Genomic DNA, 23,988 nt, shown 5'->3' with positions numbered 1-23,988 from the left:
CCATCAAATAAAAAAATGAGCTTTGTCAGGGATCTGGAAAAAGCCGAGCAGCCATCTTGGATTTTCCACAGCCCTGACTGTTTGACTGACAGCTATTGTTTGCCCATTTTAAATTCCCTCATTTAGGAGTAGACTGTTCTCATGTTTTTAAGGACGTCAGGATGGCAAAAGTCTGGCAATGAGGGGTTAATTTTTGTAGAAGCAGAATGAACTTTATCAATGCGTGCCACGATCTTCATAGATCATTGTGAAATAATATTTATTGACTTGACTAAAGTAACAAAAGATTTTAAAAGTAAATACAAAGCACTTAAAGGCAAAGGAATTTACATAGTTTGTTATTAAAAGCAGCATTCCAAGAAAACTTTGTTCTCTTAACAGAGAGAGAACCACATTTCAGCCTGGTCTCAATAAACTTTTTTATTTTTAAGTTTATTATCATATAGGCTTTCTGCTTGTGGAAACTTATAAGGAGTCTCAGACTGAACTTTTAAAAGCCCTCTCAGGGCTAGGAAAGTCACACCAAGGGCTTGTCACAGATTTCGCTTACCAGATCTAGGTGAATTCCTCCCTTTTCAAGGTTCCCAAAATACCTTGAGATTTCTGTACCTGTTAGTGAGGTAGCCTTCCTAATTTATCTGATAGAGCTGCTGGGAACCTAAGAGTTTCCCATCTCTGGAGTGAGCGGACAGATGAAAAATGTAAATGTTTCAATTTTGCTTACAAAGGTATAATTTACCAAATTACTGTAAGTCAGAATTAGTTTGAGGAAGGTTTTCCTTACACCTGGAAAACACAGATTCAAACCAGTAATTTTTCACATAGAACCCATAAAATTATAACCATATTTACCAGTTCATTCAGTCCTTTGTAATTAATCCTTTTTGTTAACAGTTTTATGAAGCCATCAGGTTTTTCATTAGGATTCTTCAATTTCTTACCTAGTAATCATTATAGTCTGAAAGTCAGAAACTTGTATTTATCCAAAAGTCCTTTTTATAAATCTTCTTGAAGAGGAAGCATTTTTGCAAAGACATCAGAGTGAAACTGTAAGTGTCTATAATGACAAAAGACTTAAGAAGGCGTGTTAAGAAGGCGCATTTAGGGCTTCCCTGGTGGCGCAGTGGTTGAGAGTCCGCCTGCCGACGCAGGTTCGTGCCCCGGTCCAGGAGGATCCCACATGCCGCGGAGAGGGCTGGGCCCATGAGCCACGGCCCCTGAGCCTGTGTGTCCGGAGCCTCTGCTCCGCAACGGGAGAGGCCGCAGCAGTGAGAGGCCCGCACACCGCAAAAAAAAAAAAAAAAAAAAGAAGGCGCATTTAAAATCTGATTACAGTAAAATTAACAAAGTAACTTGGTTACTGTTATGGCAGATGACACTTAAGGAAGCAATTTACTTAGCCAAGGTAACAATAAAAGATTTCAAAGGCAAGTACAGAACAGATCACTTAAGAGGTAAAGAAATTTAAAATCTGTTATCAAAGGCAGTTCAACATTTTAAGAAAACTTGTCCTCTTAACAGAAAGAAAAGCCAAATTCAAGTTTTGCACCAGCTTACTTTTAAAATTCATTTGCTTAATTAAATTTATTCTAAACTTAGTCAATCCTGACGGTGCATAAAACTCTTTCCTCAGGGTCCACTTGTCCCAAAACTTTTTATCACTTTCTGTATCCATCACTTTACTTTCCCATTCAGGAGCAGTCAACTCTAAATTAGACCTACTTCCTTTTTTCTTAATAAAATGTAATTCCATTCCTCACACCTTCTTTACTGAAAACACACATCCTACTTTCCTTAAGCAACCATGAACTGTCCTTTATAGCAGTACTCTGTAGAGTGGTAAACATAAATCCAAGTGATTCCTTGAAAAATATGCTTCTTACAGAAAGTATCTCAGTGAGTACTACACATTTATTAATAGTTCTAAACCTTTTGTTTCTCTGTAAAAGGAAGCCAGTGTTCACTAATTAATGTTTCAGTATCTTATTTTATTTGGAAATGGACTAGTTATTTAATAAAATTCCATCCTTTAATTTAATTTAGCACAACTCTAAATGTTTTAAGTTGTCAAATATCTGGAGAGATTATTAAGTAGACATTCCTAAAACATAATTATTCCTAAAAATTTCACTCAAAGCTCTTATCTCATTTGTATTTTCTTTTTTAAAAAATTAATTAATTTTTATTTATTTATTTATTTGGCCGTGTTGGGTCTTCGTTGCTGCACGCGGGCTTTCTCTAGTTGCGGCGAGCGGGGGCTACTCTTCGTTGTGGTGCGCGGGCTTCTCATTGCGGTGGCTTCTCTTGTTGCGGAGCACGGGCTCTAGGTGTGCGGGCTTCAGTAGTTGTGGCATGTGGGCTCCGTAGTTGTGGCTTGCAGCCTCTAGAGCGCAGGCTCAGTAGTTGTGACACACGGGCTTAGCTGCTCTGCGGCATGTGGGATCTTCCCGGACCGGGGCTCGAACCCGTGTCCCCCGCACTGGCAGGTGGATTCTTAACCACTGTGCCACCAGGGAAGTCCCCTGTATTTTCTTTTCTTAAAAGTTTCTTCCCATTGAATTATTTTCATTGCTGACAAATTTGTGACAGTTATAATAAGATCTTATTTACTTTATATTACACCTAGGCACAATAAAAGTATTATACTTAATCTTGATCACTCTAAAGACATGTCTATATTAATTAGATCAATGAACTTAAACATTAATACCAGGTATTAATTTAATATTGAATAGTCCCCAGTTCACTTGAAGCTGAAATTTATTTAGCTTAATTTTTCTTGTATTTAGAATTGTTTGATTTGTAAGCACTTACTTTTCTTTTAAGCCAATTAAATGGAGCTCATTTACAAATTAACCTCAGCGATATTATCCAAGGACACAGACACATACTGAGACATACACAGATATCCAGACAGTCAGAGATCTCATAGTTTCCACTGGAGGTTTAAAATGTCTCTTTGCCTCTTTTTTTTTTTTTTTTCTTGGCTTGAAGGTCTACTAATTAACCCAAGGCTGAAGTCTCAGGCAAAGTGGGCTGTGTTTGTAGCTGAAGGACATGATAAGAGTTAACTTCAAGCTTTCTCCTAGGCATATTTTTGTTCTCTCAGGGTCAGAATTCTGAAAAAGATATTTCAACAAGCTAGCTTTCTCTAATTGCATATGCATAAAGAACTGGTTTTGCAATTTCAAAAAATTTTAATCTTAACCTATTTTCTCCAGACTCTAAAGAATATTGTGGCCATCCTGACTGAAGGAACCTAACTTGTTTTGAATTTGGGAAATGTCAGACACGGGAAAGGGAACATGGACCATAACAGGGCCCATGTCTCCATTTGCCACTTCCCTTAAGGGAAGCATATTAGAATCTGTTTCCTGGCATTGGGCAGTCCTGGATCTTGTGTGGGGAGGGGGGCTTTCGCCCTGATAAGGGGGTCCCTACTGGTGAGCTGTGCTGAGGTGAGTGCAGGGGCTGAAGCAATGAGGGTTCATGGGGTGGGGGACAGGAAAGGTCGAGTGGAGGGTCACCTAGGAGATCTGATGGAGAGGGAGGCAGAGGGGGTCGGGGGGATGAGGCGGCAACAGAAAGACACATGCGGCATGAGTCCCTCAGATCCGGATTCTGACTACGGGCCGTAAAGGTCTGGACGTAAGGAACCTCTGAGTCCTTTCCTTGTTTCCGGCAAAAGAGATCAAGTTGGAGGGTCGCGTTATAATTTCGTGTGCCATCAGGCAGCCATCGTTCTCGGTCCCCCGGTTTACACCGGGGCCAAGCCGTGTTACGAAAGAAAATGAGCCTCCTCTTTTTGAGATTTTCAGGGTCCAATTTTCCCAGTTCCTGAGGCTACAGCCGAGGGGTGAGACTGAGGGAGGCTCCCGAGACGTACCAGAACCCATGCTTAGCCTGTACGCCGTAGAATGGGGGTACCGAGAGTCACCGGCTGACAGAGAGGTGTCCCCTTTGTCCCATGACCTCTCCGTGCGACTAAGGCACAAAATGGGCCGAGCGTCCCAACCATCACGTCCGACCGTGAGAGGTGACCCCTGAGCGTGTGACTAAGGCACTTTGTGACCCGGGCAGAGAAAGAAAGGAAAGAGCGAGAGATTCCCGGGACCCACCGGGTGACTCCCCGCTTGGTGATGCCCTGACACGTGAAAGGCGCTCCGGGGACGGCTCAGAGGCAACCCTAGGCTCCCGCAGCCGAGAAGAAGGTGAAAGGAACAGAGAAGAGGAATCGGCCTCGTGGTCCTGCCGGGAAGGCGGCGGCCGGGGGAGGGGGCTCAGCGCTCCGCCTGAACCAATACGTGTCTCACGGGGCACGGAAGTCGTCTTGCTGGGGACAGATGCTCTAAGAGCCCGCTCTGTCCGTGACCCCCTTCTCCTTTCACGGGACTCTTCAAGCGGCAGGCGCCCTGACCCGTGCCCGCACGATACCCATCGGCCAAGTCCTCAGTCGGAAGGAAGATGGAGGGACCCTCGCCCGTTCTGGGAGGCAGTTACCGGGGCGAAGCAGCCGTGGAGGCTTCGGAACACACCAGGATGTGGCCCTGGCCAGAGTCCCTCCGTTGCTTCCACGGCAGCTTTGCCTGCTCACAGGGGGGCCCAAGGAATGAGGAGAGGAGGTGGGGGAGGAGATCCCCCCAGGAGACATCCCCGTCCAGGCCACCAAACTGTCGTGGGCCGCACGTGGGTTGGAAGAAGAATTTCCAGACACGAAGTATCTCGGAAAAGAGTGAGATGACTGAGAATAAAGAGCAGAGTTAGTGAGGGGCGCTGCAAATACGGCGGGCCCACTTCCTGACAGACCAGGGAGAGGCGACCCCCTGTGCGGGCTAGCGGCCAACTTTTATAGCCTGAAGACAAAGAAAGTTCCTGCTGGCGGGATGGCATCAGGTGATTGGTCAGGGTGTTACAAGGTTGCTACATGGTGAATATTTTACCTACTATGGCGTATGGCGTCGAGCGGCTGTCTGGTTTAGATTAGGCGAGCCCATGGCAACGGTTGCTACGGGGGCTTGGTTAATTCCAGAGATTTTGTCCTGTGTCCTTGAGGTAGGGCTCCACCGGGAAGAGACGCATCACCACTCGAGAACAAAGCCGGGAGGTCGCCCACCACAGCCACTGGATGTCCTTGGGCATGTCTGGAAGCCACATCACCAGTCTGCAGGAATAAAACAGAGAGACACCCACGTCGTCGTCGTATGACCAGGAAGACAAACCAATACGAAAAGAACAAACCCAAACCCTAAGCAAAGGCAGACATCTTACAACGATACGATCGTCCGGGGTCAACTGCCAGGGTCACCTCTAACCCCGATGTGATAAATTCCCAAAGACAAGCCAACCTAAAAGCCCAAAGGAGAATTAGGCCATTTTTTGACTTGGGAACGCTCAAGGGACTTAACGTGGAAACAAAAGGAAAAGACGTCGGTTTTCCAGGATCCCACTCCTCTGTGGCAACATGCCCACCGATGCAGAGCGTCTTGCGGCCGAGAACCACCCCCTGCGCCCAGGCCTCCTGGGCTTGGCCACGTGCGACTGCAGTAGAGGGGGCCGCCAAGGAGGCCTGACCGCTGCCCTCCAGACTCCCAACACCCAGGACATGAAAAGGACTCCACATCTCGGGCTTTGGGAAATGCCAGAGCAGCCCTCAACCCGGGGCAAGGCTGTGCGGGAACGGGTGGCTGATTTGGCAGGGTGCAGATAGGGCTCTGGGGAGGATGGCCAAAGCTGGAGAACTGAGCTGGATTTTGAAAGACGGTTGGGACTTTAAAAGCTGGACTGAGGGACATGTTGACTAACTCGCTGAAAAGAGAGTAAGCGCCAAAGTAAATCAGAAGAAAACTGAGGGAGAACAAATGCCCAGGAAACCAGCAGGCATCCCGGCGTTGGCCTCAGATCCCCCCAACATAGCAGGACTAAAATCCCAAAATAGAAGTGCAGACCTACAAGAAGTGACAAACCTGACACAGCAACGAGCAAGGAGGAGGGGTGGGCAGGGGCTTTGCCGCCGAGGCACCTTTCCAGGGTGCCCCACGCTGACGGTGAACTCCACCCCGATGTATAAGGAGCCAGGCCCCAGGCCGAGGGCCTTCCATGGCTTCTCTCACTTAAGGCTCGCCCCACTTCCGTGAGGGTGCCGCAAAGCCACGTGAAGCACTCACCTCTGGACCACAGCAATCACAGACTCCACGGGCAGCGTGCAGGGCAGCACCGCGTAGGACATGACCTTAATTGGTAAGAAGTTGCACATCTTGCTTATGTACCCATCTTGGTTTCTAATTGCTCCCCTCAGGGCTGAAAAATACAATTCGGAGGTCTGTCTCTCACCAGTGTAAAAACCAAACCATCTTCCTCGGGCGGTGCTTGGAATTTCAGTGAGACATACAAATCCTGGCAGCCCAAGAATCAGAAGCCTCCGCAAATGAGATGGGGGGTGTGTGTGTGTGTCCAAGTAGCCCTTGGATCCACTACAGGGTACAGGGTCCCTTTTAAAGACTCCCTGTTAAACTGACTATTTTTGGAGGTGTGCACAAACTTCCCAAAGTGCCCCTGGCCCCAGTTTTATGCGCGCTTCTTTGCATCTGCAGCTGGATTCCATCTCTTCTGCCTGGAACCCCCTAGCCTTATATTTCCCCTCTGTAATGACCTCGCGATGCCTCAAATCACATTATTCTGAGCAGCTGCCGGTTAGTGCAACTCCTGGGGTGTTAGTGCCTCAGGGGCAAGACCAGCTTCCCATTCGTCTTTGATTTATTCTATTCTATTCTGGCCGTGTCCTGCGGTGTGCGGGAGCTTACTGCCCCGACCAGGGATTGAACCCTGCGCTCCTGCATTGGAAGCTCGGAGTCTTAACCACTGGACCACCGGGGAATTCCCTGTCCCATCCATCTTTGAATTTCCCCAAATGCCAAGCTGGAAGCTGGACGGTGCATTCAGCTATCCATTAAATAATCGATGACATGATAAAGTAACCAGATTCAGTGAATGTTCAAAACTGTGATTTGGCGGGGAGGGAGAAATTAGGAGGGGCTCCTCGAGAGAGAGAAAAGGCTTTGAGACGGGAGGACTGGGCTTCCCTGGTGGCGCAGTGGTTGAGAGTCCGCCTGCCGATGCGGGGGACGCGGGTTCGTGCCCCAGTCCGGGAAGATCCCACGTGCCGTGGAGCGGCTGGGCCCGTGAGCCGTGGCCGCTGAGCCTGCGCGTCCGGAGCCTGTGCTCCGCAACGGGAGAGGCCGCAACAGTGAGAGGCCCGCGTACCACAAAAAAAAAAAAAAAAAAAGAGATGGGAGGACAGGCAGAGAACAGTGTTCTAAAAGAACAGGCCACCCCCGGGGGTCCCCCCAATATCCAGCGTGCCTGGACTTTAGGAGCAGAGAGCACAGCCAGTGAACACAAAACTCAGCTGGAGGTTGTTTTCCTCTGGCCAGGACCTCATGGGAAGGGAGACTGGGCAAGGACCCAGGGGCATGGGAGGCCCGTGCTGGGCGGTACAGGTCCCAACAGGCCTGCCCTGCTTGCTTCGCTCCACCTCCTCCCTCGCAGCGGCATGACCTCTTCCTCCACGACACACAGGGAAGCCACCCTTTCTGCCTCATAAAGGGCCACAGAGAGCCTCTGCCGTCCCGCCCCCAGAGCCGGCACCTATGGTGAGCTTGGGCGACAGGGTCTCCAGGATGCTCTCGTCGCAGGGCAGGATACTGAGGTGCCTGAGATCGAGCAGCTTGTCTTCCTCAGACCTCGCCTCCCCGGCGGCCGTGCCCGGGGAAGACTGCAGGCTCCCGTGCTCCCAGGGGGCCTCGAGGACGTCCAGCTCTGCTGAGGATGCACTCAGGCACAGGGGGGGCCTGTCACAGATGCCTGCGAAGGACACAGAAACAAACCCGTCAGGCAGTTTCGGGCGGCGGGGTCATTACTCACCCCCCCACACCTGCCCACCAAATTAGAGGGAAGCTGCAGGCCTGTTATTAGTACAAGGCGGAGATCAACGAGGGCAGGCAGTCCTAGCAGGGAGAAAGGAGTGTGGGGCTTTGACGCCGGACGGATGTGACGGGGGCGCCTGGCTCCATCACTCACCAGCTGTGTGGGCTCTGGAGCCACGTGTGGATTCCTGATGTTCAAAGCTAAGGATAATAACTAATTTATAGTAACGGAACCACTGGTGAAGCCAGCGGTCCAGTCCCTGCAGCAGCCATTCAACTGCTACCATTATCATCATCTCTGCTTTTCAGGTGAGGAATCAGAAGCACAGAGAGGTTAAGAGATTTGTCCAAAGCCACACAGCCAATACGTGGCACAGCGAGAATCAAACCGAGATGTGATGCCGAAGATGGCACCCCTCCATCACACGGCCTGGAAAGAAGCATTAGGTCAGGGGGTTTGTGCAGGCCCTGCCCTAGGTGTCGGGGCTCAGGAGCCAATACCAGTGGGTGGTTCCTGCTCACACACTGGGTGGGGGCAGACGGACAGGTAGTTTCGGACGCCCACGCCTGCCTCGACTCACCTCTTGCTTCCAACCTCAGATGAAAAGACCAGGGGCTGGACCTCCCTGGTGGTGCAGTGCTTAAGAATCCACCTGCCAAGGCAGGGGACACGGGTTCGAGCCCTGGTCTGGGAAGATCCCACATGCCTGGAGCAACGAAGACTGTGCGCCACAACTACTGAGCCTGAGCTCTGGAGCCCGCGAGCCACAACTACTGAGCAAGCGTGCTGCAACTACTGAAGCCCGTGCACCTAGAGCCCGTGCTCCGCAACAAGAGAAGCCACCGCAATGAGAAGCCCGCGCACCGCAACGAAGAGTAGCCCCCGCTCGCCGCAACTAGAGGAAGCACGTACGCAGCCACAAAGACCCATCACAGCCAAAAGTAAATGAATAAATAAATACATTTTTTAAAAATAAAAGGATGCAAGAAGAAGAATTCACACAAAAAAGACCAGGGGCTGCCCCTGGATGTGCACACCTCGCTCCCAGTTACGCTCCCAGTTACGTTGCCCTGGATCTTTCCGCCTCTTTTAGACACATAGCTCACACCCTGGGACTTACTTTCCCTTAGGCATGTTTCAGAGACTCTGTTTCGGGAGGACACCTGGCCCAGCCCCACGTGTCCTCTGCAGGACCCCGAGGAGGCCAGCCTGGCCGAGGGAGGACCTCTCTTAGATCATTAAACCCAAACCCAGCACCGATGCGGCAAGCACCCAGCCTTATGCCAGTCTTTAGAATTACTAAGAATCACCTGGCGTCATTTCATCCAAATGTCTTTTGCTGGAGATGTGGAAACGGAGGCCCAGAGAGGGGAGGTGGCTTGCCCAAAGTCACCTAGTAACTTCCACAGGGCCCATCACTGTTATTTATTCCCAGATCGCTCCCAAATTTCATCCCCAGTCCAGACTGCTTTCCAGAACCTCGGACTCTGACATCACTGTGCTTCTTGCACAACCACCCACATATGCCCCCAGGGCACCGCACACGGGGCCTGAGCTTCCCTGCAGCAGCCTCGCCCTCCGGAGGGCCCGAACACTGAGCAGAGCCCCTCTCCCACGGTGCCGGCTGCAGAAGCCAGAGGCCAGGACTTCATCCTTAAGTCTTCCTCCTCCCGAATCTCTGGTTGGCTGCCTCCAAGTCACGTTCCCTCGGGCCCCTTCCACCGCCCTTGCTGCCTTGACCCCGGCCAAGCCCACGGCGGCCTCCTTGACCTCCTGGATGCTGCTCTCACCCTCTCTGCACTGCGGCCGGGGGGGGGGGGGGTGGGCTTCCAAAGCTTCCTCTGACCGCCCTCCCTCCCGCTTCGGCAGCCCTCCGTGGCTCCCTATCGCCGTGGGATGCAGACCCTGTCACCACGTCCACGAGGCCCAACCTTGGGGGCCATTCCTGCCCCTCTCCTCTCTGTCCATCTCTCTGGGTGCCCCACTCCCGCCACTCCAGTCACACACGCCTTCTCTGCACGTCATGCTCACGTCCCCCATGCCTAGAATGCTCCTGTGCACCCTCAAAGTGTCAGCATGGATTCACATCCTCCTGGAGCCCTGCGTGCCCCTGCCTGGCAGATCCCCTCGCTGCCCGCGTGGTCCCACAGCATCCTGTACCTTCCTGCCAGGGCACTGAGCACACCGTCAGCCTGCTCTTCACGTATCTGTCCCCGACCATGTTGCAGCACAAACAGAATTGAAGTTTCCCTCCCCCGAGAACAAGGAGAATAAAGGGAACAGTGAGCAGGCTAGAGAGGAAACATAACCGGGCCTGAAACAGTTAAATCACTCCTAGTTTGTTGTTTTTTTCTTTTTTAACTGTTCCTAATCTGTAGTTTCTGTAACTAGATCTCTACTTCACAAAGCTAACCTATTACTCTGCAACATTATGTGAATTACGTGAATTACATCCTGCACTCACTTGTAGCAAATCACCCCTTGCAACATTTGCATTTCAGAAAAAAAGGTCCCAGGCGGATAACCCAGAGACAAAGGAACCCAATTACCGGCCTGCCTGACATGACGCCAGCTGTGACTATATTGAAATAATGCAGGAAGAAGAAGCATGCAAGACCTTCATTACTTTGATCTTTATCATAGACCCGGGACTGCGGAGAGCCCCACGTATAAAATCTTCCCCGATTCCCGAAGGAGGGGGAGACACAGTTCCCGAGGCCCTAGCCTGCTGTGTCTTCCCTTCTGCCTGGCAGGAAAATAAAGCCATCTCTGTCTTCCTCCAAAATCTCTGTCTCTGTATTTCTGTTTGGCACCGGTCCACAGGGAAGCCGATATTTCGGCAACAACCACGAGACTAAGCTCCAGGAGGGCTGGGGCACATCCGTCTGTCCGCTGTGGAGTCGTCAACTGCTCGGCACCTAGACGGTACGCGGTAAACATTTTCTGAGCAGATAAACACGTGTATGTCCTGTGAACCACACCGTCTCCTTGGTCTTGGACAAAGACTAATTCAGAGGATTAATGCATGAACCAACCTTTAGTATCGAAGAAAAATAGCCGCAAACATATGTGATTCCACTCTAACATTTCCAGAACCCACGTCCCCCAGCCTGAACCTTCCGCGGAACACACCCGCCTAGAGGGAGCGGGAGATATTCTGATTCCTTCCCCTGCGGCCCAGAAACTGTTTATCTTCCATTTTTTCATCAAACTAAAGGTTCACAATTGTTCAAGCAGAAAAGAAAAACAAAGGAACTGCCTTCAGCACAGAGGACAGGTGACACGGCAGAGGGAGAGCTAGCCCTGGGGCTGTGACATCTGGGTTCTCGGGTCCCAGCTCTGCTCCCAGGTGAGTGGAGTGCGGACCTGGGCTGCCTCTCCAAGCCTCTGTTTCCCCACCTGTAAAATGGGGCAAATATTTCCTATCTCGCGGGACTAATGAGAGGGCCGAGCGAGACGGTGGGTGAAGGTGCTGAGCGCTGAGTGATGGAGCCACGACTGCTGACCAAGACTGTGAACAGAAAGCTTGTTAAAGGGGCACTTCAGTTGCCCTACCATACATACCATTCTCTTCCAAGAACCTGACCGCATCTAAATATCCTCGAAAGCATAGCTCGCCAAGCACCTGTGAACAAATCAAGTAAATTAACTGCAGGGGGCGGTCACTAAGCACCATTCCCTTCAACATCACCTAAAGACGGCAGACCCAAAGCCAAGAATCCTCCAAGCTCCAAGCCGCCGCCACGTGCCCAGTGCAGGCGCTGCGGGGTGGGACAGGGCTCTGCACTCCTGCAGGACTCAGTGCGAATGACACCTCCTCCGTGCAGCCCTTGCTGGCACCCCAGCATGACGGGTGCTGGTTCCTCTGGTCTCCCCGGGTCCCGGGACGAGCCTCCACCCTAACAAATACCAGGGCCTGATCTACTTGTCGTGGGACAGTAAGAGCTGCCTCCTTTGTTCCTCGGTGTACAAACCACACCGGCAAACCAATCCTGCTGTCCAGCCTTCCCTCTCCCCGCGAGCACACTCTGTCGTATATGGTGCATGGCACGGCCTTCCTTCTCCCCAGAGAACTGGCACTGTGCAGATTCTACCAACTTTCTTACTATGTTAGGGTGATAAGGTCCACATGCTACGACGACAACCAAAAAGAGATTAAACTGGGGATTCCCCAGCGGTCCAGTGGTTAGGACTCCGAGCTTTCACTGCCAAGGGCCCAGGTTCAATCTCTGAAGATCCCACAAGCCAAAAAAGAAAAAAAAAAAAAAAAAAATTAAACCACCAAATGCAGTGTAGTTCTTTTTTTTTTTTTTTTTTTGGCTGCACTGGGTCTTTCTCTAGTTGCAGTGAGTGGGGGGCTACTCTTCATCGCACAGGCTTCTCATTGCAGTGGCTTCTCATGTTGCGGAGCACGGGCTCTAGGCACGCGGGCTCGGTTGTTGTGGCTCGCGGGCTCTAAAGTGCAGCCTCGGTAGTTGCGGTGCGTGGGCTTAGTTGCTCAGCAGGTGGATTCTTAACCACTGTGCCACCAGGGAAGTCCTGCAGGGTAGTTCTTGACCACGGATGCAAGTAAGAATCATTGGGATAATTTTTTTAAAAATCTTACTATCCAGGCTGCCCATACTTAAGCCATAGCCCCTGGAGGTGGGATTTGAACAGCAGCGCTGTTTAAATGCCCCCAGGCCCCCTCACCTTGAGATCCGCAGGGAACAGCACCCGGGCTAATAGGTAGATGTTCTCTGAGCAGAGGCGTACACTGAGCTTGGTGATGTCCACGTGAAAAAAGTTCGTGGACTTGACTTTGGGGCAGATGTCGCTCTCCCCATAGAAGGGGGAAATGGTGATGGTCGTTTTGGTATCAAAGCAGGGTATGGTGTTACTCACTGCTCCATCTACGTATCGCTTTTAAGGGAGAAAGAGAAAAAGGACATACTGTCAGAAGCTCTGGGCTGGGGTTTTCTGTGTGTTCCAGATTATGGCCAGAGGCTTCTCAGAGCCGCAGGCGGATACGATGAGGGGGCTTTGGGATCCCTCTTGCAGCAAATCCCTCCTGAGCATTTCCGTGCCCGGCCAGGCTGCAGGCTGGCACTCAGGGTTGCCACGTGCTGCTGTGTAGTTTACGCACTGCACAAAAAAGGGCCTGGCCAAGAGGCAGACAGAGGCTGGCGTGCGGTCCACGTTGTGGTGGCCAAGTCCAGAGCCCAGGTGGGCGCCCCTAGGCATACCCATGTCACTTGCTTAGACCAGGAGCGCTGGGTGCACTGGGGAACGGAGTGTGACGTAGACCTGGCCCTAAGGGAGACAGATGGTCATGGCATGGGTTCAATTCCAGAGGCCCCTTGCGGCTTGAGGAATCTTGGACAAGACACTTAGCCTGTGAGCCCGTCCACACCAGGGAAATGAGAAGCAGCACTGGAGACTTAAATGACACAGTGAACCTGGGACTTGAGCTCTCTGAAAATGGCATCTTATCCCACAACAAAGGTGCATCTGGGGTAAGTACTGTGAGAATCCGTTTTCCTGTAGCCATATCCTCGAACAACCTTGGTGCCCATGGCCAGGCTGGGGCAGGCAGGTTTGGGTACAATTTGGACTGAGTCTACACCTATGAAAGCAACGTCTAGAATGACTCCCAAACCCACAACCATCACAGCCCAGCTGTTGGTGCCCACAGGCGGGCGGGGGGGGCCCCTTCAAATATCACAACTGGGAGAATTTCCCCGGCCAATCCTTCCAAAGGGAGAAATCTCAGGGCACACCTTGGCCGAAAACAAGTCCAAAAAAGAATCAGGCACGTCCAGCCACGGCTTTAGCTATCAAGAGATTCTTGTCTTGAGTCCAACAATGATTAGATGTGTACACACAACCGTAGTTTCTAAATTACTGCCACACGATTTCTATGAAAGATACAGGAAGGCATCAAAACCGTCACTGGCAGAAAGGGACACAGGACCAAATGTCGGGAATCTCTAGTTAAGACTGAGGAGGAGGGAGGAAGCAGGTGACTGTTTTTTAAATTATTATTTATTTTCTAGAATTCGTTTCTATTGGAGTACAGTTGATTTACAGTGGTGTGTTAGTTTCTGCTGTATAACAAAGTCAATCAGTTATACATATACATATGTCCACTCAAGGGATAAAGTCCAATGACTCCTCTGTCCTGTATAATTTTCCCTCCACCCTGAACTCTTCTACAGGAACGTTCTGAGTTTGCTCAGTGGAACCTCAACATTTTGTTCTAATTTTCAGCAGGTTTCATCCGAGTACACTGAGGGGTGGGGGTGACTGTGCGTGCACCACCGCTGGTGCAGCCTGGGGGAAACGTAAAGGTAACAATGACAAAACCACCCCTATTTACCGAATACTTACCTGTTCCAGGCTCTACGCTGCGTCTTCACTGCATTATCGCATGTAATTCCCTCAACAACACTGCAACTGTGCACTATCATTAACCCTCGTTATCATGAACCCGCATTTGCCAGTTCAGTCTCAGAGAGGTCAAGAAATGTGTCCAAAGCAGTCCAGCTAACGTGGGCCAGAAGAGACACGCGATTCTAGGTTTGTCTGCCGGGCTGGCGCTGTTAGAATTGCAGGTGATCGCTTCATGGCTCTAGGCCTCAGTTTTCTCATCTGTAAATGGGGGCAACTATGTGTCTGTCCCGGGGATGCTCTGGGGCATGAGTGAGGCTACGTGTAACCCGCCTTTGCAACTTGCTTTTCAACGTGAGGACCGTGCTGCCCTTCAAGCGTGAACCAGGAGGGTTTCCAAAGTGCCTTCCTGCTGACACGCTGGGGTGTTGTGTCTTCTCTCCCACAGCTGTAACAACCTAAACTGTCTCCAGACATCGCCAGATGTTCCCGGGTGGGAGGACAGAATCATCTGATAACTGCTACCCTAGAAGGAGGCTGCCAGGTGGTCCAGCACAGCCCAGCATCCGGTCCAGAGCCTGCAGGACAAACACCTCAACTTCTGTTTTTCCACAAGAGGCAGGGCTCAGGATTAGCCACATGTGTTTACATATTTGTTGAATGGAACCAAATCGCAGCCCTGTCGGCAGCTTCTGCCTGAAGCCACGGGCTGAAAAGGATAGAGTCAGACCCAGAGAGGATTATGACCCTCAACCCCTAAGAATAAAGCCTTATTACCGGGTTTCCCTTGTGGCGTAGTGGTTAAGAATCCTCCTGCTGATACAAGGGACACGGGTTCAAGCCCTGGTCCGGGAAGATCACACATGCCGCGGAGCGACTAAGCCCGTGTGCCACAACTACTGAAGCCTGCGTGCCACAACTACTGAAGCCTGTGCTCCAAAACAAGAGAAGCCACCGCAATGAGAAGCCCGTGCACAGCAACAAAGAGTAGTCCCCACTTGCTGCAACTAAAGAGAGCCTGTGTGCCCCAGTGAGGACCCAATGCAGCCAAGAAAAAAAACAACAACAAACTTATTACCTTAAGTGAGTAACTGACTCTTAAGCATCTTATACCTTAATAGGCCACTGGGCACCTGTTTCAGTGCTCATGTGAAGATTAAGTGAATTGTGAAAATGACTCTACTACCCAAAGCAATCTACAGATTCAAAGCAATCCCTATCAAACTACCAATGGCATTTTTCACAGAACTAGAACAAAAAATTTCACAATTTTTATGGAAACACAAAAGACCCCGAATAGCCAAAGCAACCTTGAGAAAGAAAAATGGAGCTGGAGGAATCAGGCTCCCAGACTTAAGACTATACTACAAAGCTACGAAATATGGTACGGGCACAAAAGCAGAAATATAGATCAATGGAACAGGACAGAAGACCCAAAGCTAAACCCACGCACATATGGTCACCTTATTTTTGATAAAGGAGGCAAGAAAATACAATGGCGAAAAGACAGCCTCTTCAATAAGTGGTGCTGGGAAAACTGGACAGCTACATGTAAAAGAATGAAATTAGAACACTCCCTAACACCATACACAAAAATAAACTCAAAATGGGTTAAAGACCTAAATGTAAGGCCAGACACTTAAAACTCTTAGAGGAAAACATAGGCAGAACACTCTATGACATAAATCACAGCAAGATCCTTTTTGACCCACCTCCTGGAGAAATGGAGATAAAAACAAAAATGAACAAATGGGACCTAATGAAACTTAAAAGCTTTTGCATAGCAAAGGAAACCATAAACAAGACCAAAAGACAACCCTCAGAATGGGAGAAAATATTTGCAAACAAAGCAACTGACAAAGGATTAATCTCCAAAATATACAAACAGCTCATGCAGCTCAATAACAAAAAAACAAACAACCCAATCCAAAAATGGGCAGAAGAACTAAATAGACATTTTTCCAAAGAAGATATACAGATTGCCAACAAACACATGAAAGAATGCTCAACATCATGAATCATTAGAGAAATGCAAATCAAAACTACAATGAGGTATCATCTCACACCGGTCAGAATGGCCATCATCAAAAAAATCTAGAAACAACAAATGCTGGAGAGGGTGTGGAGAAAAGGGAACACTCTTGCACTGCTGGTGGGAATGTAAATTGATACAGCCACTATGGAGAACAGTATGGAGCTTCCTTAAAAAACTACAAATAGAACTACTATACGACCCAGCAATCCCACTCCTGGGCATATACCCTGAGAAAACCATAATTCAAAAAGAGTCATGTACCACAATGTTCATTGCAGCTGTATTTACGATAGCCAGGACATGGAAGCAACCTAAGTGTCCATCGACAGATGAATGGATAAAGAAGATGTGGCACATATATACAATGGAATACTACTCAGCCATAAAAAGAAATGAAATGGAGTTATTCATAGTGAGATGGATGGACCTAGAGTCTGTCATACAGAGTGAAGTAAGTCAGAAAGAGAAAAATACTGTATGCTAACACATATATATGGAATAAAAAAAAATGGTTCTAATGAACCTAGGAGCAGGACAGGAGTAAAGACGCAGACGTAGAGAATGGACTTGAGGACACGCGGAGGGGGAAGGGTAAGCTGGGACGAAGTGAGAGAGTGGCATGGACATATATACGCTACCAAATGTAAAATAGCTAGCTAGTGGGAAGCAGCCGCATAGCACAGGGAGCTCAGCTTGGTGCTTTGTGACCACCTAGAGCGATGGGATAGGGAGGGTGGGAGGGAGACACAAGAGGGAGGGGATATGGGATATATGTATAAATATAGCTGATTCACTTTGTTATACAGCAGAAACTAACACAACAAAGTAAAGCAATTATACTCCAATAAAGTCGTTAAAAAAATTCCCAAAAGAAAAAGAAAAAGAAAAAGATTAAGTGAAGAGCTTACCTTACAGATAACCAGCTAATAATTCTACAGGAAGTTCGTTTTGCTGCCCAGAGAGCCTGGAAGGGGGCCAGCTATGGAATCTCTGTCTGAAGGCTGAGAGGCAAAAAGGCTCCACGATTGGGGACAGGTCTCAGGGGCCCAGGGTACCTGAGCCCAGTGCCTCTTTCTGGTTTTGTTTTGTTTTTTTTCCGACACTTGGCTTGCTGGATCTTAGTTCCCCGACCAGGGATCAAACCCGGGCCCTTGGCAGTGAGAGTGAGGCGTCCTAACCACTGGACCACCAGGTAATTCCCTCAAACACAGTTTAAAAGCGGACTTACCACGCCTCTGAAGGAAGGGGGGATCAAGCCACAGATGAAAGGCACGAAGGAGGAACAAAGCAAGGCCTGTGAAGACAAAAGGGAGTGAAACCACAGCCCAGAGCAGGCTGCCTTTTGTTCCCCCTGGGTCTTTATACGCCTTCTCCAAGCGAGAAGAGCAACAAGTCTGAAAACACTCTTGGCACAGAGGAGGTGCTTTAATAAATGGTCGAATGAACATGAACCAACCTACACACTTATAATTTCAGGCCCAAGTTACCAATTCTCTAACGACACCGTGTGTGCAGACTGTAGCTTCTAGCCCCTGCTCCCCCACGAGGGTCACAATGGGCCGTCAGAGACAGAACCAAGAGTTGGTGACTAGCCGACTGGCAGGGCTTTGCAAACGCTGACATTCATCAGAATCACCTGGAAAGCCTGGCCAACCAACAGACTTGGTGCCCCACCCCTCGGGCTCTGATGCTGCAGGCTGGAGGTGAGGCCTGAGAGCCTGCAATTCTAACAAGCTCCCAGGAGATGCCACCGCTGCCACGGCCGGTCCGGGGCCCACGCTCTGAGCCGCGCCATGCCAGCGAGCAGTTAAGCAGGATGTAACACTGAGGCAGCGAGAGAAGGGGCTCACCTGGGACCGCACAGGTGCTGGCTGCCTAGAAAAAGCCTCCACAGACAAGGTTAAGTGGAAGGTGACACTGGCTGCTGAGAAGCTGCTGGTTATATGTGCCAGGCTGCGTGCTCGTAGGGACCTACGTTAAGGGAAACGATATCCAAGCAATTTTCATTAAAGGCATCAGCCAAACTAAGTGGTATTTTCATATTGCCAAGGAGCGTCTCTGTGCTAGAGGCAAAATAAGACATGCTCCCACCCTTGTGGGACCTCGCTGGAGGGGTCCTCATTAAGGAACAGGCATCACTGGGAGGAGGGACACGTGTGGGAGGAGGTACCCAGGGCAAGAGGTCATAAGCCAAGTCTTGAAGGATGGGGAGGTGTTATTTGAAACTGAAACTGTCCTGGAACACTCCAGTTTTGCATACGCTCTGGACCAGACCGCTGGATGCACTCAGAGTTGATATCACCCTGGTACAGGAAGCTAACCAGCATCGTGGCCAACCGGGTTCTTTTGCATCTTAAGAGAAAAACGGGTCAGGTGGCTTTCGACAGCCCTCTCTTCGTTGCTTCTGAAATGAAATGGTCTTTATGACTTGACAACACCCAGATAAGCAAACTGCTTACGTCCACGACTTCATCTTTGGACCGAAAATCAGACACCAGCACATTTTCTCCATCGGCCACTCTGGTGAGCGAGATGACAATTTTGCCCGAGAGGATCTGGTGGACGTTGTCTGGGAGGTATCTCTGGAGACCATCTCGGACGAGCTTGCTCATATTGAAGGCCGGGTGGAGGACGCCAATGGTCCGACTCCTGGCGCTCTGGACCATGTCCACGAGGGTCTGCAATGTCTGCTCTGGGCGGAGAGAGACAAATATACATAGGAATGTACCACCCTGGAGATGCGAATGCTTTGTGGCAGGACCAGAAACCTGGCAGCGGGGAAGCCGCTGACCTTTCCCTTTCTCTAGGCCTGGGCTGTCTGATCCGGCAGCCACGTGTGGCTCCGGGGCCTGAGATGAGGCTAGCCCAAACTGAGATGGGCAAAAGACACGCTGGATCTCAAAGGCTTAGGACAACAAGAACGACAACAAAAAGTAAAATATCTCATGAAGAATGTTTTACATTGATTAGATGTGAAAAGGAGACTATTCTGCCTGGACTGGGATAAATAAAATTAATTTCACTTGTGTCTTTTACTTTTTCCATGTGGCTACTAGGAAATGTAAGATATGCTTATTTCTGTGGGTTAGCGCTGCCCTAGGCCCTCCCTGGCCACAGGAACGAGCCTCCAGAGGCCCGGTGAGGGCTCTCCTCACCTCCATCCCTCTATCAAGGCCGGAAGCCAGGCACTCACAGCACCATGAGCACGAATGGGCCTAACACTGCAGGGAACAGAGAGCACGCACAGCCTTGGACCTGAGTTTGAAGCCTGCCTCTACCCCTTACTAGCAGAGCAACCAAAATAAGCCACTTCACTGCCTCTCTGAGTCTCAGCCTGTATGTTTTCTTGTTGTTGTTCTGTTTTGTTTTGTTTTTGCGGTACGCGGGCCTCTCACTGCAGTGGCCTCTCCTGTCGCGGAGCACAGGCTCCGGACGCGCAGGCTCAGTGGCCGTGGCTCACGGGTCCAGCCGCTCCGTGGCACGCGGGATCCTCCCGGACCGGGGCACGAACCCGCGTCCCCTGCATCGGCAGGCGGACTCTCAACCGCTGCGCCACCAGGGAAGCCCGGACTGTATGTTTTTAATGTGGGACCACACTCAACTACCTTTTGGAAAATAGAGACGGTTAGATACACTACAATCTATAGGTGCTCAACCCAGAGGAAGCACCTAATAAACAGCTAGACTTAACTTTTAACCTCTAATGTCAGAATTACCAGGCCATCCAGTGGGGACAGGGCACGTGCACGCTCCATCTGACCTCAGTCACTGGCCTGGTGCCCTCTGGCTGGTCCGCAGGCAAGAGTACCTGTCCCAGCCCAAGCCCTCGTCCTCCATAAATCCTGGGATGCAAAAGGCCGGACACACATCAGCAGGTCCTGACGCACTTCTGACCTCCACTCAGCTCTCCCTGCACATGTGGCCCCACTGCGCCGGGGAAGAAGGCACAAAATTGCACACAGCTGGCTGGTTATGCCCGTCTCTCCTGCCAAGCCAGCCTGGGTTTGGAGGCGCTCTCAGGAGCCCCGCCCAAGTCACAGGCCCTGGGAAATGCTCCCTGGCGGTCCCCTAGCGAGACACGCAGTTAAAGCAGTCAGCTGGGGCTCTCAGAACCTCCGGGGTAGTTCTTGCCAGGGCCTCCAGATCCACCTTCCAGGGACTTGGTGGTCCTGAGCCTCCCCCTGCAGGACACAACCCCAGGCTGCACCTGTCCCCTGCCTGTTAGGAACGCCCTCGACGCTGGAGTCAGGGCACTTCACGTGCTGGGGTCTGTGCGTTTGAATCTGGTCCCCATTAAACATGTGACCCTGTGGCTGTCTCCAGGTCACAACCCTGGGACACAAGGGTTGGCTTCTATCACTGCTCAAGCGCAAGGTGGCCAGTCTAACCCTCCTTGAGGTCACATTTCCTGCCCTTTGCTCCTCTCCCCCTCGATGGGGAAGGCGGCCACGGTGGCCTCTCCTAATCCCCACCTCCCCGTCAGCCCAGGGTCTGCTCCCTGAGCCTATCCAATGGCAGGGCTGTGCTTACTGGCAAGGGATTCCTGCTGCCAGCGTCCGACACAGCAGTCCCTGGGTAGAGCAAAGAGTAAACCGTTAAGGAGGCCCAGACAAACAGGGGCTAATGAAAAGATGCATTGCCTTCCGTCTGGGGACCTTTGGATGCCAACAGCTCCATGCTGCCACTTGCCCCAGGCCCTGCTCGCTGGCTAGGATCCCAGGCCAAGGATGTCATACCCTAGTAGTTTAGGCCAGCTGGCCACAAGCCCCCGTCCGCCCCTCCCACTGGTACCCACAAGTGCAGAGATGCTTCATTAGGACAAGATTCAAATGCACAGGACCTCGTTTCCAGGGCACTGAGCAGGGGTGTGGTGGGGAGGAGAGGAGGGGATGTGGGATGTCCGGCCCCCAAGAAGGGTCTCAAACACCGGAAAAGGAGAAGACAACTTTCCTACCTCCCCTCACCCCCCTTTCCCCCCCTCCACAAAACACCTCTCCCCAACCCCCTTTCAATCCAAACCAGCAAGTTGCCCTCTACCTGAGAGGCACCCGGCCGCCCCCAGCGCTCCCACGAGAGCTGGGCAGAGATCAAAGGTGCCCGGGGCCGGGGGTCTCCAGTCCCTCTGGTCCCCAGAGAGAAGAAGGCAGCCACCCTGCGCCACAGCCCAAAACCTCCTTCCTGGCGTGGCCGGAAGCAGGGCAAATCGGGCCTCCGACCTCCCCTCCCCGCCCACTGCCCCCTGCCCCCCCCCACCCCCCGCCCCCAGGCGTCGCGCTCCCTCCTCCCCGTCGCTCTGAGACAGCCTGGCTCTCAGTCCCAGGCGGGGTCGGGGGCACTTTCTTCAAGCCCGGGCGCCAAAAGGGAGTCGGGGCGAGGAGGCGCTCCGGGTTCCCAGGCCCGGCAACAGAGCTCCCCGGTGCGGGGCAAAAAGACGCACTGGAGGAGGCATCTGTCTGGGGAGACCCCGGGTGTACCGCGCAGTTTCCGTTTCCAATCCCGGCCCCCCCGCGCGCCCCCTCCCCGCGCGGAGCCCCGCGGCGGCCCGGACCTACCCAGCGGGACCCCAGAGAGGAAGAAGGCACAGTGCAGCGCCCCGGCCGAGGCGCCGAAGAACCTGCGCGCGTTGCGGAGGAGGTGCGGGGCGCGCTCGCTCAGGCAGCGGGTCACGCCGATGTGGTAGAAGCCCAGGAAGCCGCAGCCGGCGAAGGACAGGCTCCAGCCGCGCTCGGGGTCGTCCATGGCGGCGGCGGGTCGCGCGTCCGCGCTCCGAGAGCGCCGCGACTCCGGCCGGCGCCCACTCAGGCTCTCCGCCGGCCCGGCTGCACTCGCCCCAGGCATTCCCGGCGTGACGTCACCCGGCCGGCCCCGCCCCCGCTCGGACCACGCGAGGGAGCCGGTGGGCCGCCCAATGCTGGGGCAGCACGCGGGCGGCGGAGGAGAGGGGAGGACCCGTGCCCGCGTGAGGGTGGAGAGAGGTTTCGACGCTCCAATGACGGTGGGTGTCGTGGAGAGAAACAGCTCCCTTTACGTCCCTTTTCATCCCTTAAACCAGGGGGAAAGTAACAGCTGGGGCCACAGTCCCGCACCTCCTGCCCCTTACCTGGGACCCCTTCAGCCTGCACCTGCCAGCCCTCCTGTGTTGCATGACTACCCTTAGGACTAATGACAGGAGGGCCAGGCTCCGGGCGGGAATTACAGGCTGTGTTTGCAGCCCCCAGACGAGGCATCCTGCCGCCGGCCGCTGGCATTTGTATTCTCTTCCGATCCACAGACACACATTCATGGCAGGCCGCCTGGGAAATCTGTCCTCCCTGGCGTGACCCACATGTAGGTGGGAAAGGAGCAGGGCTGAGGAGTGACCTCCTCTTCGTGGCTGCACGTTGACAGCAAGTGAGCTCCCCCTTTGCCCAAACAAAGAGAAGAAAGGACTGGGCAGGGGTCCCACATCCCAGCGCCCCATCGGGGCAGGCTGTGGCTGGGTCTGTGAGCTCTGACGTCAGATGGCTGAACGCCAATGCAGGCTACTCCACTCATTAGCAGAGTTAGTTAGACCTTGCAGGCATCATTTACCTCTTAGCCTAGTTTCCTTATCTGGTCCGTCGGGGAGAAAGTAACCATGGGAGGGTAAGCTGGTTTTTTGTGGAGGCCATGCTGTACGGCATGTTAAGTTCCCCGACCAGGGATCGAACCCGCACCTCCTGCAGTGGAAGCACGGAGTCTTAACCACCGGACCTGGCGCCAGGGAGGTCCCCAGGGTAAGATGTTTTTACCCACCGGGCTTCTGACACCGATTATGTCAACAACTTTTCCAGCTCCACTTCTACAACGCTCAGAAACACCAGCTGGGTGTTCAACGTTCTATTCGGTTCTGACACTTGCTACCCAGAGTTAGCACGGACCCCACGGGTGAAGGCCTCGGACCCACAAGCCTGGCCCCGCTTCAGACGCCAGGGGCGAATCGGGTCCCCGGGGTACCCACACTTCTGTCTGACTTGACGCCAACGTCGGGGGACGCCACGACTCCCCCCTTATGATTTGCTAGAACAGCTCACAGGACTCAGAACTTTACTGGCAGCCGAAGCATTTAGGAATGAAGGCTCAAAGCTCCATCTGATGGCCTGGAGGCAATTAAGGTCGCAGGACACAGGGTGGCGTTACCCAGAAATAGCAAGTGTCCATTTGCTTGCAGCCCTTCATGTTCTAATTCATGGTACTTGTGATATAACACGGGATGTTTTGGCAATAGCTGTACCTGGAGACTGAGGAATACTTTGCAGTATTAAACAGTTCAGGTTGCTATTAAGCTGGTATAGTCACAGGCCTGCCCGCAACGCATGAAACTTGATACTTTTTTACTTTGGCAGCTAGGTGGGTGTGGGACAGTAGAATTGCAACTGATTTTATCTTGATAAAAATATTTAATAAGGGCTTCCCTGGTGGCGCAGTGGTTGGGAGTCCGCCTGCCGATGCAGGGGACGCGGGTCCGTGTCCCGGTCCGGGAGGATCCCACACGCCGCGGAGCGGCTGGGCCCGTGAGCCGTGGCCGTTGAGCCTGCGCGTCCGGAGCCTGTGCTCCGCAGCGGGAGAGGCCACAACAGTGAGAGGCCCGCGTACCGCAAAAAAATAAAATAAAATATTTAATAAGGTTTCAACTTTCAGCC

At 52.0% G+C, this 23,988-nt stretch overlaps 1 protein-coding gene across 5 annotated transcripts; it reads right to left on the bottom strand.

Annotated features, from left to right (window-relative positions):
- Positions 1-401: 401 nt before the first annotated feature.
- PNPLA3 (patatin like phospholipase domain containing 3) lies at positions 402-22,178 on the bottom strand. 5 transcript variants are annotated; one of them, XR_010835959.1, is made up of 9 exons: positions 21,880-22,178; positions 18,787-19,019; positions 17,556-17,621; positions 12,616-12,825; positions 11,488-11,548; positions 7,645-7,860; positions 6,165-6,297; positions 4,941-5,161; positions 402-3,119 (listed from the first exon to the last, which is right to left on the bottom strand). XR_010835959.1 is itself a non-coding variant. In XM_059080925.2 (8 exons), exons 1-8 carry the CDS (start codon positions 22,163-22,165, stop codon positions 5,020-5,022), a joined length of 1,347 nt encoding a protein of 448 aa, XP_058936908.2. In that variant the 5' UTR covers positions 22,166-22,174; the 3' UTR covers positions 402-5,019. The 5 variants fall into 5 exon arrangements, 3 of the variants coding, with proteins under 3 accessions (XP_058936908.2, XP_058936909.2, XP_066866465.1); XR_010835960.1 differs by having other exon boundaries at positions 4,945-5,161; positions 21,880-22,173; XM_059080925.2 differs by having other exon boundaries at positions 402-5,161; positions 21,880-22,174.
- Positions 22,179-23,988: the final 1,810 nt, after the last annotated feature.

The sequence above is a fragment of the Kogia breviceps genome, chromosome 12 (genome assembly GCF_026419965.1).
Source record: "Kogia breviceps isolate mKogBre1 chromosome 12, mKogBre1 haplotype 1, whole genome shotgun sequence".
In the NCBI taxonomy this organism is placed as follows: domain Eukaryota; kingdom Metazoa; phylum Chordata; class Mammalia; order Artiodactyla; family Physeteridae; genus Kogia; species Kogia breviceps.
The sequence above is the reverse complement of the archived record's forward strand: the minus strand, read 5'-3'. Positions and strand labels throughout refer to the sequence as shown.

What these genes read in the sequence shown, in the direction of transcription:
- PNPLA3 (XM_059080925.2), bottom strand. Translation starts at nt 22,165, where the DNA reads ATGCCTGGGGCGAGTGCAGCCGGGCCGGCGGAGAGCCTGAGTGGGCGC. An exon ending in CCCCTTCCTTCAGAGGCGTG is followed by an intron (nt 12,826 to 17,555) that starts GTAAGTCCGCTT and finishes CTCCCTTAAAAG; the next exon opens with CGATACGTAGATGGAGCAGT. An exon ending in GTCGCCCAAGCTCACCATAG is followed by an intron (nt 6,298 to 7,644) that starts GTGCCGGCTCTG and finishes TGTATTTTTCAG; the next exon opens with CCCTGAGGGGAGCAATTAGA.